The 14051-nt window shown below is 39.8% G+C and overlaps 1 protein-coding gene across 1 annotated transcript; it reads left to right on the top strand.

The window, feature by feature from the left end:
- Positions 1 to 10138: 10138 nt before the first annotated feature.
- On the top strand, positions 10139 to 13502 carry gja10b (gap junction protein alpha 10 b). The gene is made up of 2 exons (XM_034079446.1): positions 10139 to 11491; positions 13464 to 13502. Exons 1-2 carry the CDS (start codon positions 10139 to 10141, stop codon positions 13500 to 13502), a joined length of 1392 nt encoding a protein of 463 aa, XP_033935337.1.
- The last annotated feature ends 549 nt before the right edge of the window (positions 13503 to 14051 follow it).

Raw genomic sequence — 14051 nt, 5'->3', positions numbered from 1 at the left:
GCTCTGATACTTGTTTGATTCTGACATTGTATATATATATATATATATATATATGTCCTATACAGTGGCGAGCCGTCAGAAGATATTCTAAGAAATAATATTTGAAAACATTAAAAAAAAAAATATATATATATTTTTTTTAATATGTTTTTGTTGTTACATTTTTCATTAGTTTTACCAAAATAACTTGATTTAATTGTATTTAAAATAATATTTCCAAATAAATAAATCCTTCGAATCTGCCTGTTCAGTTTCTGTTGGAATGTGAAGGGTTAAATGCCTCTGCGAGTTATGTGAAGACGGGAACGCTTGGTGGTCCCTCTCTACATTCACAGAGGGCCCTTCTCACTTCTCTTATTTTTCATTTCCTCGCTCCTCGGTCTCGGTATCACCGGAAGTTGATTTGTCTGCGCCATCTTGAGTAGCGTCCCACCTTATTTCTGCCAGAGGAACGAGGAACGAGGAGCGATAATGGAGGAGCTATAATCGAGGAACCACCAGACCATCCTTCGATGAAATCCTCAGACACTCGCTCCGCCCCCTTACTGTGTATCGCTCACTGATTGGACGATGCAGCGCATGCACTGATCTGATGCTTCTTGACATGAGAGCAGTTTCCCAGCGGAGTGAAGAAAATACATGAAACTCACGAGTAACTCCTCAGTTTATACCGTGTTTTGTTTCAATTAATGTTTCATTTAGTTACAAATATGTGATATATCTGAACAACAAAGTGGTCAAAAATCATTTTATTCATTTTTTGGAAACATTTTCATGATCGCTTTTTTCGTTTTACATTTTCATTTATTGTCATTTCCATTCAGTTAGTCATTACGTGCTATTAAAATGTTAATTTGCTACATATCCACACAAAGAAACAAAGTGTGCAATCCAATGAATGTTAATCTAACTGGGTTTTGATAGATAATATATCTCTTTTTCTTCTCTCAAATATTTTATTTATTTTGTGCACTCTAATCAATATTAATCTAACTATTGTTCGTTTATACATTTTAAGAATGGCGTTTATCTTTTTTGAGAATGAGTTCTTATTTGATTTAATGTATTTGGGTCTACAACAGATGATACAAATGTTTGTGTCAGTAAATGTGTACTAACAGAGGTGGGGGTGTTTGTGAACACAACGGGGACAGACGATCAGCTGTGTGGCGTCATCACAAACGGACGTCGCTTAACGTGACGCCCCGGAAGAAAGGAGTCCCATTGCTCTTAAAACTAATTTCCCTGCTTCTCGTGGTTTCCTTGCGTCCCTCCATGCTTCCCTGGTGGGAGGGACTAGTCGCAGGGAAACGACGCAAGTGAGGGACGCAAGGAATCCATTTAACCGAAGTGAGAAGGACCCAGAGGGCCCGCTATAGTAACTCAATGAGAGAGTAATGTCAAATGACAGTACAATTGACCAATCATATCTTCCCTCTAAATGGGCGGGCTTTATTTTCACGGACTTTATGACAAGTTCTGCCCGCTGTGAGGTCTATGCAAGTGGTGCAGTGACGCGTCCTAAAACCCGGAAGTAAGCTTCGCTCCGATTCCCTCGACAGAAAGCAATGGGATTTCTCATGGATGTAATAGCTGGAAACAAGGTCTGTGGAAAACGAACCTGTTTGATAAATGCACGTTTTGTTCAGACGGATAATATCCACATGTCTACCCTTCTTTTATTATTTTCGAATCATAAATCTAAACGATAGATTTATGATCGATATATTTATAATTGGCATAAATTCGTTCATGATGGCTCACTTCAGTGATAGTGATGACATCGTTGCGAAATTATTAACCGAGTCATTTTCAAGATTGAGTTCCAATGATAAACTGGAGTGGCAAAGGATCAGCTGCATGACCCGCAAGTGCTTCATCCAAAAGGACAGGAGGATGGACTTTGTGTTTAAGAGATTTATCATCAAAGGTAGGCCTAAGTCATTTTCAATGCGGGCCGCCGTGCCGACTTAATTCATTTGTAATTGTTACTTGGCTGTGGGTGCCCTGTCATGATAGGTATTTATATAAATGGTGTTGGTCTGTGTGGTAGAGGGTCACTGTCATTGATGCGTTTTGCACCCCGGGCCGCTGTTTTGATATTCCGCTGAAGTATACGCTGTGACGTAATATCTCTTCTTTTTTTTCGAGGAAAGGGGGGTCAGAGGGCCTAGGTATAAAAGTCACGGCTCGCCACTGGTCCTATATAAATATATGTGTGTGTGTGTATTATGTCCACATCTGTAGCCTGTTGTTGTCTCATTATACCGCACTGTCAATGAATCAAAGTAAATATATAAGTGGTCATGAACACATCTGTCCATCAGACAGAGGGCTGCTGTGCCTCCTGTCATCATTGATGGACGTCTCTTTAAAATGACCGCTCAGAGGAGAGGAGTTCTCATTTCTCTAACCGCCTGCTGCTTCCCCTCCTCTCTCCTCGGTTCCCCTCCTCAGTCCTCCGCTCGCATCTCCTGTGGGCGGGACTAAGACACGAGGATAGGAGTCGAGGAGGAGGAATTAGATAAATGGGAAAGGTCTATTGTCTGAATATCCTATGGGTGGGACATCTCTGAGCAGTTGACCAACCACAGCAGAGCCGGCCAGCTAACCAATCAGAGGTTAGCTGGGCTCTGGTTTCAGACAGAGGGTGAAAAGAGGTGCTGCAGCACAGGCAGTGTGAGAAAAATAAAGAGCTTTTTGAACATTAAAGCATGGAGACATGTGGCACAAAATACGAACCTGGAAATTACCTCTTTAAGTAGATCACAAGTCTCTCAAAATTGTACTTAAGTATAGTACTTGAGTAATACTTATAGTTAGTTACCTTCAACTCTGTCTAAAACTCATAATGCAATGCTGTATGTCATATTTTAGTGGGAATGCTGACACAGCATTTCAACTATCTGTTATGCGCACGAAATTCTTTATTATTTCGCTGGGTTATTTTGCGCCTCTTCTTCTCCCACATTGAACATCACAGAAACATCAAAACGTTCAGCTCGGTCGGGAATCGGAATCACATTTTCAACCATTGAAGTCAATGGAGAAACTCTTCAGACTTGAACAATCTTCATGCGACTTCAACTGCTAACTGTTCATTTATACTTTCACTTAGAAACCTCATTCCAACTTTAACATGTTACACTTCTTTCTGACATTATTCGTGTAACACAACTTTTAAATCTGATTCTTACTTTTAGAGATATTAAACATTGTTCAGACCTTGGTAAAAAGGCCTTTTTCAGATTTACAGTCTCACAAAAAAATGTGTAATAACTACGTTGGTCCACAACGTAGGACGTAGTATTTCTACAAAAACGCCTCTGAAATTGTAGGATCCCTATGTTTTTTTTCACCATTCATTCCAATGGCTGGCGTATATGTCACGTGATCTTCAAATTTCTCCCTACAGAAAAAAAAACATGGCCGACATTCGTTTTATTCTCGGTGGAAAATGCCTATTTTAAGGTTAGTTTGGCCATTAAAATGCGTTTTGATGTCATTTGATGCGAGAAATATGAGTTGTTATTTCAGATTATGTGTGCAGTGGATGTACATGATCTTTAGTTTGCTAGTTATTACGAAGATTACTTCAGGAAATTGTGTCCATTCAACGTTTTCATTGTTACCAAGGTGGTTGCTAGGGACGCTGATATCGATATTATTTCTGTTATGTTGTGTAACTTTTTAATGGTGTGATCTTTATTGCTACCCCCTTCCCCATCAATTTATAGTGTTGGTCCACAGCGCAAACGTATTAGTTTAACAAAATCTGCATCTAAAATTGTGGCATAGATACGTTATTTTCCCCTGTGCAATTCTCCAACCCAGTCTCACATCTCACACATAAACAAATACCGGAAACAGACCGAAAACATTTAAAAATAAATAAATAATACTTTATTCCGAGTGTGCTTGCTTTTCTCTTTGAAAGACGGCATTGTAATACACGGGTCAGCTGCATTAAATATTAAATATCTGGCGTAGTTCTCTATTTATAGAGCCCTGATGAGAAGACTTCTAGACAAACATGAGGAACTACCGCCAAAACGGAAAACGTGACGTGGATCATAAATATATCAGCAATTAAACGACATCTTACATTTCTTTTTTCTTTTTCTCCTTGCAGTATCAACACTAATTAGGCTGACTTTTATATTTGATCCTATTGGTAGATGGGCTGTATTTACACCATAACGGTGCACAGCTGATATAAAGGGACACCTAGTGGTTAAAGCATGTTATTGAATTTCATTATTTTTATTATTAGATATTAATAGGATCCCTATAAAGTATATTCATTACTCGTTATTCTCTACTAATAGTTAATTAAAGACTGTATATAATGACTATTTTGCACATCCCTTTCAAGATTTCAAGATTTTCTAAGGTTTATTGACATATCATATAGGCCTACACAACTATGGTGTAGTTATGCAATGAATGAAAAACTTGGCTCGCAGGTTCCTCAACAGTGCATTACAAGACCAATATGTGTGTACCTCCAGCAATGTTAACTACGTTGAAGCACTTATTTTAACTGATATTATACATATGTATTATACTCTTATAAGATGTATGTAGATAGTATAAGAAATGTGCAGAATATGACAGTTTAATGGTGGAGGTACACACATAATTGATTACACTAAATGATTTACAAATAAACACCACTGCATATTTACAACGCAAATGTTTGTGAACCAACGCAACTCCGGTTCAAGCTCCGTGCTAGAGCTTTTCAGGTTCAGAACCGGTTCTTCGGTTTAGCTACGGCTCTTTTCACACTGCCCAGAGTCCGACTGGTGCTGCGTCATTGCGTCATCGTTTGCGTCATGACGTAACCGTTTGTGTGCCTGCTTCATAAAGCCAAACCGCGCGAATGCTGCGGAAACCCCTCACAGCTCACACCGACAACAATGGCCGATTGTGCTCCAGCTTCCTCTGTACCTCTTCGGAAGACCAGATTCCCAGTAGGTAGCTGGTCTCTTCAGTGGACCACTGCTGCTTGTTAAGTTTCTCCATCGTTGTGCACAAACTGGATAAAACGCAGCCTTGTTGTTGTTGTTCAGGAGTTGATCCCACCCCTGCCCCCGCCTCGACGTAAGCGGTGCTTTTGCTCTAGCCGGATAATTTTTTGGTGCTTGAAACGAACCGGATTCTGGAGCTAAAGGCTGCTCCGCTGCGGTGTGAACAGGAAAACCTGGTGCTTTTCAAGCTCCAGCTCCGAACCGGCCCTGAAACACCGTTGGTGTGAATGAGGTATGCTGGAGTTACAGTAGGTAACTTCAGCTCCCTTCCTTGTGTGTCTCCCACTCCTGTGACAACACACTCTCACTCCCTAAGCGTCCAATAACGACGTTTGGTCAGTGTCCGTGGCGTCCAATTGAGACGCTCCTAGGCTCCTTCAGCGTCATAAAGGGACGCAAATAGCTTTCAACTGATTGCAATGTATTCCCATCTGCGTCGGGATTTGACGCTCATGAAAGCACGGCATTCGTTTGTGTTGGCTGCCCTTAAAGGCAATGTGAGCGTCCATTCCCATTGGATAACGGAGAATTGTACACCCGGAAGTAAGTATTCCTCTTACTGTCGATTGATTTTACAGTAATATCTGCACTACTGATCGACTAAAAAACACCAGATTATCCTTGTTAATTACACAGCATTGATTGGTTTAAATTGTGTGCAATGCTTTTGTATTTTTCCCCTTCGATTCGGAGAAACAAATATTTGTTCTGAGTAAAGGATGGCAGAAGACACTACATTACCCAGAATCCCCAGCTATTGTTTGGACTACACCATGTGCTCTGTTTGACAAACCCTGTGATAGTCCTCAAGCTCTGTGATTGGAGAGTGTGCTCCGAGGGTTACGCCTATTCTCGAAAAGCACTTGAAATGGGATGGAACCACGGCAGACTGTCCAAAACTGGATTTGAACGGGTCCACCGCGTCCCCCCTCCCCCACCCTGTCCCCAGAACTACACATGCTGGCTATTGTGTTTCGCAACATGTTCTCTATATGGCACGTCTCTACTGGGAGTTGTAGTTTTAAAAGACGTTTTCGTATTTCCCATAATAAGAAGTTGCCAGTATTAAACTGTGTACATCCCTGGAGGTTTAAGGGATAGGAAACACTCAAATGTAAAACATATAATTAATAAATGGGTGAAAATGGCTTGTGCCCATAATGGGCAGCATTAATATATACCCACACATGCCAGCTAAGGTCAGAAGAGCTTTATTCAACAGCTGGTCTTATGTTTGTGACCCCTCCTGTTGTTCATTGATAACATTACATTACATTAATTGATAAGCCTGAAACATGCACTTGTCAAGGTTCAGAGGCACATTTTGCAAATATGGCAGTAGCCATCGATCAGCTTAAAATAAGATATACTTTATTGATCCCAAGTTGGAACATTTGCGTTACATCAGCATGTGTAACAGTTGTATGCATTGGTGTTTATTTGTAAATCATTTAGTATAATCACACAAATTCTGTGTTTTATATTTAACAATTCTGTGTTCTTTATTTATTGATTGTTCAATACCTGAGAAGGCCGGAGATGAAATATCTACATACATCTTATAAGAGTATAATACATTATGTATAATATCAGTTAAAATAAGTGCTTCAACATAGTTAACATTGCTGGAGGTATGCACAAATATTGATAGATGTCTTGTAATGCACTATTGAGGAACCTGCGACCCAAGTTTTTCATTCATTGCATAACTACACCATAGTTGTGTAGGCCGATATGATATGTCAATAAACCTTAGAACATCTTGAAATATTGAAAGGGATGTGCAAAATAGTCATTATATACAGTCTTTAATTAACTATTAGTAGAGAATAACGAGTAATGAATATACTTTATAGGGATCCTATTAATATCTAATAATAAAAATAATGAAATTCAATAACATGCACCACTAGGTGTCCCTTTATATCAGCTGTGCACCGTTATGGTGTAAATACAGCCTATCTACCAATTGGATCAAATATAAAAGTCAGCCGAATTAGTGTTGATACTGCAAGGAGACGTATTGTGTGAAAAGAAATGTAAGATGTTGTTTAATGGCTGATATATTTATGATCCACGTCACGTTTTCAGTTCCTCATGTTTGTCATGATGTCTTCTCATCAGGGCTCTATAAATACAGAACTACGGCAGATATGTCATATTTAATGCAGCTGAACCGTGTATTACAATGCCGTTATGTGATGACTTTCAAAGAGAAAAGCAAGCACACTCGGAATAAAGTATTATTTTATTTTTTTAAATGTTTTCGGTCTGTTTCCGGTATTTGTTAATGACGATGTGCTGTGAGATGTGAGACTGGAATTGCACAGGGGAAAATAACGTAGGCTATCTTTAGATGCGGATTTTGTTAAACTAATATGTTTGCGCTGTGGACCAACACTATACATTGACGGGGAAGGGGGGTAGCAATAAAGATAACACCATTAAACAGTTACACAACATAACAGAAATAATATCGATAGCAGCGTCCCTAGCAACCACCTTGGTAACAATGAAAACGTCGCGATTTCCTGAAGTAATCTTCGTAATAACTAGCAAACTAAAGATCATGTACATCCACTGCACACATAATCTGAAATAACAACTCATATTTCTCGCATCAAATGACATCAAAACGCATTTTAATGGCCAAACTAACGCATTTTCCACCGAGAATAAAACGAAGTTCGGCCATGTTTTGTTTTTCTGCAGGGAGAAATTTGAAGATCATGTGACATAGACGCCAGCCATTGGAATGAATGGTGAAAAAAAACGGGGTTTGTCAAACAGAGCACATGGTGTAGTCCAAACGATAGCTGGGGATTCTGGGTAGTGTAGTGTCTTCTGCCATCCTTTACTCAGAAAAAATATTTGTTTCTCCGAATCGAAGGGGAAAAATACAAAAGCATTGCACACAATTTAAACCAATCAATGTTGTGTAATTAACAAGGATAATCTGGTGTTTTTTAGTCGATGAGTAGTGCAGATATCACTGTGAAATCAATCGACAGTAAGAGGAATACTTACTTCCGGGTGTACAATTCTCCATTATCCAATGGGAATGGACGCTCACATTGCTTTTAAGGGCAGCCAAAACAAACGAATGCCGTGCTTCCATGAGCGTCAAATCCCGACGCAGATGGGAATACATTGCAATCAGTTGAAAGCTATTTGCGTCCCTTTATGACGCTGAAGGAGCCTAGGAGCGTCACAACTGGACGCCACGGACACTGACCAAACGTCGCTCCTGGACGCTTAGGGAGTGAGAGTGTGTTGACACCCCTGATTGTTTCCACCTGTTCCCCATTACCTGGTGTATTTATTGTCCTCGTCTCCCTTTGTCCTGTGCCAGTTCGTTCCGTTTCTTGTGACAGTCTACCAGCGTATCATGCCAGAAAGAATCCCAAGCAAAGCTTTGAGCCACGTCTTGTCTGAGTATTTGGTTATTCATGCTCCTAGTGTTTTTCCTCATTAAGAGTGACTTTGTTTTGTTACAGTTTTTCCTCGTTAAGAGTAATTTAGTTTTGTATACCACTGTAGTTGAGCTTTGGTTTGAATAAACCTTTTTTCATTAAAACCCGTGAGTCGTGCATTTGAATTCAAACCCGTTTATTCAGTCGTAACAGTGACCCTCATCTTATCAGAGATGGCACAAGTACACACATCCTTTACTCAAGTAGAAGTACAGATACTCATGTTTAAAAATACTCTTGTAGAAGTACTGAGTAAACTTCTTTACTCAAGTAAAAGTAAAGAACTTTGAAATGTACTTAAGTAAAAAGTACCCATAACTACCAACTGTTTTAAAGAGTTTATATTAATACTAATATAAATAATAGTTTATATTAATACTATATTAATATATTAACTCCCTTTATATTAATAGAACAATAATGTCATTGTTAGCTAATGAAGCAAACACAGATTAAAACTAAAGTAACCAGCCTGTTTTGAAAATGTAAGAAGTAGAAAGTACAGGTATTTGTCTTCAAAATGTAAGAAGTAAAAGTAAAAAGTCGTCAGAAAAATAAGTATTGGAGTAAAGTACTGATACCATAAAGATGTGCTTAAGTACAGTAACGAAGTATTTGTACTCCACACAGCTCTACATCTTATAAAGGGTGAAAATGTAAATGTACCAGTTTGAGTGTGGTCTGAAGAGGTCCTCATGTATGGAATAAGTATGGATAACACAATATTCATGTCTTTATTTGTGTAGTTCTTTAAAAAGTACTGAAATGTCAGAGCTTCGATACACTAAATGACTGGGGACTTTTAAACTAGTTTCTGTTCTCTGAAATACATTTGATCTGTACCATTATCCTTCACCATATCATACATCTGTGTTTATGACTCAGATATAATATGTCTTGATAGAGCTGCTTATGTGCATGTTAATAAATGAACAAACACAAACTATTGACATGGTTAAAAGCATATTGTGCACGATGTATGAGCAGGAGAATTGAACACATTGTACGTGTCGCTGGATTGACTTTTCAGCTGGTGCTATTTTCAGTGTGCTGTCCTGGTCAAAGTATCAGGGTGAAATCACCTCAGGGCATGATGGGGGCTGCACTGGATCAATGGCTTCAAACGGAGTCCTAGTTCGCAACAGCATGGAAACAGTGTCAGCTCCAGCACTCAGTGAGGTCTCATCGTTTCCAAGGGACAACCAATGAGCCCTGATGTCTCCACGAAGGAGTCTGCTGTTATATAATAGCTTGATGCTGAAGCACGTGAGACAAGGACCCTAGAAAACATGTAAGTAAAACGTCTTTTTTGACTTCACCTTTCCTGGCTCCTAAATGGTTGAATGAGCCCATTGATATCAAGAGAGCGGAAACTCCTCCAGTCGCAAAGGGTTAATTTAGGCCTTGTAACTAATTCACCAGAACTTAATATGGTAAGATCTTGCTTGAAGTGAATATATCTGCACTTTCCTTGTTGTTTTGATTCTTTATGTTTTTTCACTTATTGTAAGTTGCTTTGGATAAAAGCGTCAGCCAAAGGGAATGTAGGCCTAATGTAGAAAGTGAATGCAATGAAAAGCCTTACAATGTCTCTTTCTTCATCAACAGATAATAATAATAATATGACAGAAGATGGGGGATTGGAACTTATTAGGGAGTATTTTAGAAGAAGTCCACATTCATTCCACCATCGTGGGGAAGATCTGGCTCACCATCCTCTTCATTTTCCGCATGCTTGTGCTCGGCGTGGCGGCGGAGGACGTGTGGGACGACGAGCAGAGTGAGTTTGTCTGCAACACGGAGCAACCCGGCTGCAAGAACGTCTGCTACGACCAGGCCTTCCCCATCTCCCTCATCCGCTACTGGGTGCTGCAGATCATCTTCGTGTCCTCGCCCTCTCTGGTCTACATGGGGCATGCTTTGTACCGTCTGAGGACCCTGGAGAAGGAGAGGCACAGGAAGAAAGCCTGTCTGAAGGCTGCGCTGGAGAGCACGGACCCCTTGCGGCAGGAGGACCATAAGAGGATTGAGCGAGAGCTCAGGAAGCTGGATGAGCAGAAGAAAGTGAGGAAGGCTCCTCTGAGAGGCTCGTTGCTCCGCACATATGTTTTCCACATCTTAACCAGATCTGCGGTGGAGGTGGGTTTCATTATCGGTCAGTGTGCTCTGTACGGCATCGGTCTATCCCCTTTGTACAAATGTGAGCGGCTGCCCTGCCCCAACAGTGTGGATTGTTTTGTGTCCCGGCCAACAGAGAAGAACATCTTCATGATCTTCATGCTGGTTATTGCTGGAGTGTCCTTGATCCTCAACCTCCTGGAGATTTTCCACCTGGGGGTGAAGGAGATCAAACAGAGCCTGTATGGATACAAATATGGAGACGATGAGAGCATGTGCCGGTCTAAGAAGAACTCCATGGTGCAGCAGGTGTGTGTGCTCACTAACTCCTCTCCGCAGAGGCTGATGCAGCTCACTCAGATGACCTGCTCTGCTGGCTCTGATGCCCAAAGGGGGAGTGTGGCCCTTGCGACCCCTCACAATAAGGAGGGCTCCAACAGCCAGCAGCCTGCACACACATACCTGCAGCAGCCCAAGGGCCACTCAGCGGACAACAGGAAGCCGTCCTGCAGCAGTGACGAGTCCAATGAAGCGCACGGCTCAGGCCGGCCCCAGTACGCCGGCCCCCGACCCACGCTGATGGCCGGACACATGGAGATCCCCGCCGCCCTGAGGAATGCCCAGAGGAAGCAGAGCAGAGTGAGTAAGGACTACAGCGACATGAGCGACTCTCCGGAGAGCGACCACTACCCCACAGCCAGGAAGTGCAGCTTCATGTCCCGGGACCTGTCGGACGGCATGCTGGCCTCCACGTCGGACAGCACCGGCTCCCAGAGCGGGGCAGACTTGGAGGCCCAGCACCTGAACCAGGGGGAGAGCCCAGCAGTGACCCCCCCACCCCCAGCCAGCGGGAGGAGGATGTCTATGGTGAGCAGAGACATGGTTTATGTATCTGCACTGTTAAGGTTACTTTAATTATTTGTAAAGTATTAGGTTGGTTAAAAGACATATATATTATTGCTTTCAACCAACCTAATACAGTTATGTGAAATATGTGGATATAATACATTTAATTAAAGTCAAAGTGTTTTTCAGTGTGGAGTCCTTATATGAATAAAAAGTATGACTATAAATCAAATCAAATCAAAGCTGTTGGCTTTACAGATGAACCGACATAGGTGACAGTGTAAAATATCATTACATTTACCAGAGAATTATAAAATATACGATAGAATGTGAAATAGATCAAGAGAATGAGGTACAATAAAAAGACAGTATAAATGACAACAAAAACAATCAAATAAAATACCATAAAATGTAGGACTCAGGACCCTGCTCTACAGGCTTTATTACAAAGAAAGGTTTTTAACACTTAACATTTTGGACACTGTCTGCCTTCCCTAGAAATACATTTTAATAAAGAAGTACAATCAGTAGAAAAATTCAACTAAAAATGTATGTTTCACTCATGGAAGTTTCAAGATGCCTAAAAACAGAACATCAAAAAAAGGAACTATAATACATCGTCTGTGATTCCATTTTATTTATGACTGCCTTCAGCAGAGACAGAATCAATATTCAGATTCTTTACTGAAGTAAACGTAGAAATAAGATGATTTAAAAATACTCCATTACAAGTGAATCTGATTAATACAATTTTTTACGTAAGTAGAATTCCAGCAGTATTATAAGCAAAAGGTATCAAAAGTAAAAGTTCTCCTTATACATAATGTCTTTTTTCATAATAGATCAGTATTATGGTTCTTTTGATCAGTAACAAATACATTTCATATCAAATTAAATTTGAGTCAATTTAAATTATTTTAAAGTACTGGGTATTGGTAGTAGTACAGTAGCCTACTGCATCAGAGGCATCATCATGTATTTTATATGTACAAAGTAACTATTAATGTTAAATAAATTAAGTGGAGTAAATAATACAATATGTTCCTCATTTTAAATATTTTAAAAGTATATGTAGCGTTGTCAGCACTTGTCAGTGACACTGAGTTGGGGGGTCAGCAGGAGTAGGTCGCCCCCTGCTGGACAGCACTGGAACATACTGCAGCTCTCCACTGCTCTGTCAGAATCAGAACTCCTTCATTAGTCCAGCGGGGAAATGTTTTACAGCAAAAGTGGCATAGCACTAGCAGGTCAAAACAGGCTTGCAATAATAAAGAGCAAGCTAACTTATTAAATATAGAGAAGAAAAGCACACAGTAATAAAATACACAGCCATACGTACACAGCCAAATGGCTCAAAAATAAGTAGCAGCATTTCAAAAAAAGTGACATATTACTTATGTCACTTTAATACTTATAAAAATGTTGGACATTATGAAAAGGTATGTTTTTTTCACATAATATAATTGAAATATTGCTAAATTGTGATTGGAAGAAAGTTACATTCATTCTAATTCAGCTTCGCCCACTTCAAACAGTTGAGAGAGGAGCTCTCAAATATATGAAATCAGTATGTTAAATCACCAAAACTGAGTCCACGCAGAACCTATGAAAGAGGCAAGTTGGAAAAACTCAATTCTGGTGCTTATATTCAAGTCTGATCTAAATCTTTCTGTATGTATGACTAACACATACAAAAAGTGGTTTTACAGTATTTCTTAGTACCTTTTTCTCTTCTGTGAAAACAGCTGGGTAAAAAGAGTTTGGGCAGGTACATTAAAAGATACTATTTAGAGCAGGGCAGTGGTGCCGTTCAGTGTTATGTGCATGCCCAAATGAGTTTTAAAAACAATGGACACTTGAGGATCCTGGCCGAAATGTTCTTTTGCCAAACTGTATCCACCTGTTTCAAAGTTACTAACTGGAGGTCAGAAAAACAAGCGTCTGTGATTTGGATAATAACCATGTTTTTCCCAACCATCTCTTTTTCTTTTAGAGCATGATTCTGGAGCTGTCTTCAATCATGAAAAAGTAGATTGAAAATCACCGTTTTGTGGCCCAGCTGGAGACATACAGAAGTTCAAAAGCGACCGAGGAATCCTGATCCCAAAGAACACTTCAACATTTTCTTAATGTTCAATACTAAGGATATCTTCAGCACCTGATACTTTTATATTGGTCATTTGCAAGCCACTTGCTTAATCAAATATGAATCAAATGTATATTTGGCTTAAAGCATAATATCTCATATAATGAGACCAAAAGCCTGTTGAACAGATTGGCTATGTGACTGAAGATTGTCATTTAAGATTGTGGCATTGGCAACCACAAATGAAGAAGAGGGAACTCTCTTCTCAACTGTTTATCAAACCCCATGACCCACAGGAAAAAAGGGCTCTTCAAATTCAACATTTTGCCTCAAATTGTTTATGAATACATCTGACAATGTTTCTGATGTCCTGTTGTTTTTCTTCTAATAAACAAAATAGTTTAGTCTTTTTTTATTTTGTATTACGAGATTATAATGACAATCCCATGACTTAATTTTCATCATATTATTTTCTTTTACAGTTAGAAAGGTATG

Source organism: Pseudochaenichthys georgianus, unplaced genomic scaffold, assembly GCF_902827115.2.
Source record: "Pseudochaenichthys georgianus unplaced genomic scaffold, fPseGeo1.2 scaffold_618_arrow_ctg1, whole genome shotgun sequence".
NCBI lineage: Eukaryota > Metazoa > Chordata > Actinopteri > Perciformes > Channichthyidae > Pseudochaenichthys > Pseudochaenichthys georgianus.
Note: the sequence above shows the minus strand (reverse complement) of the source record. Positions and strands in the feature narration are given on the sequence as shown.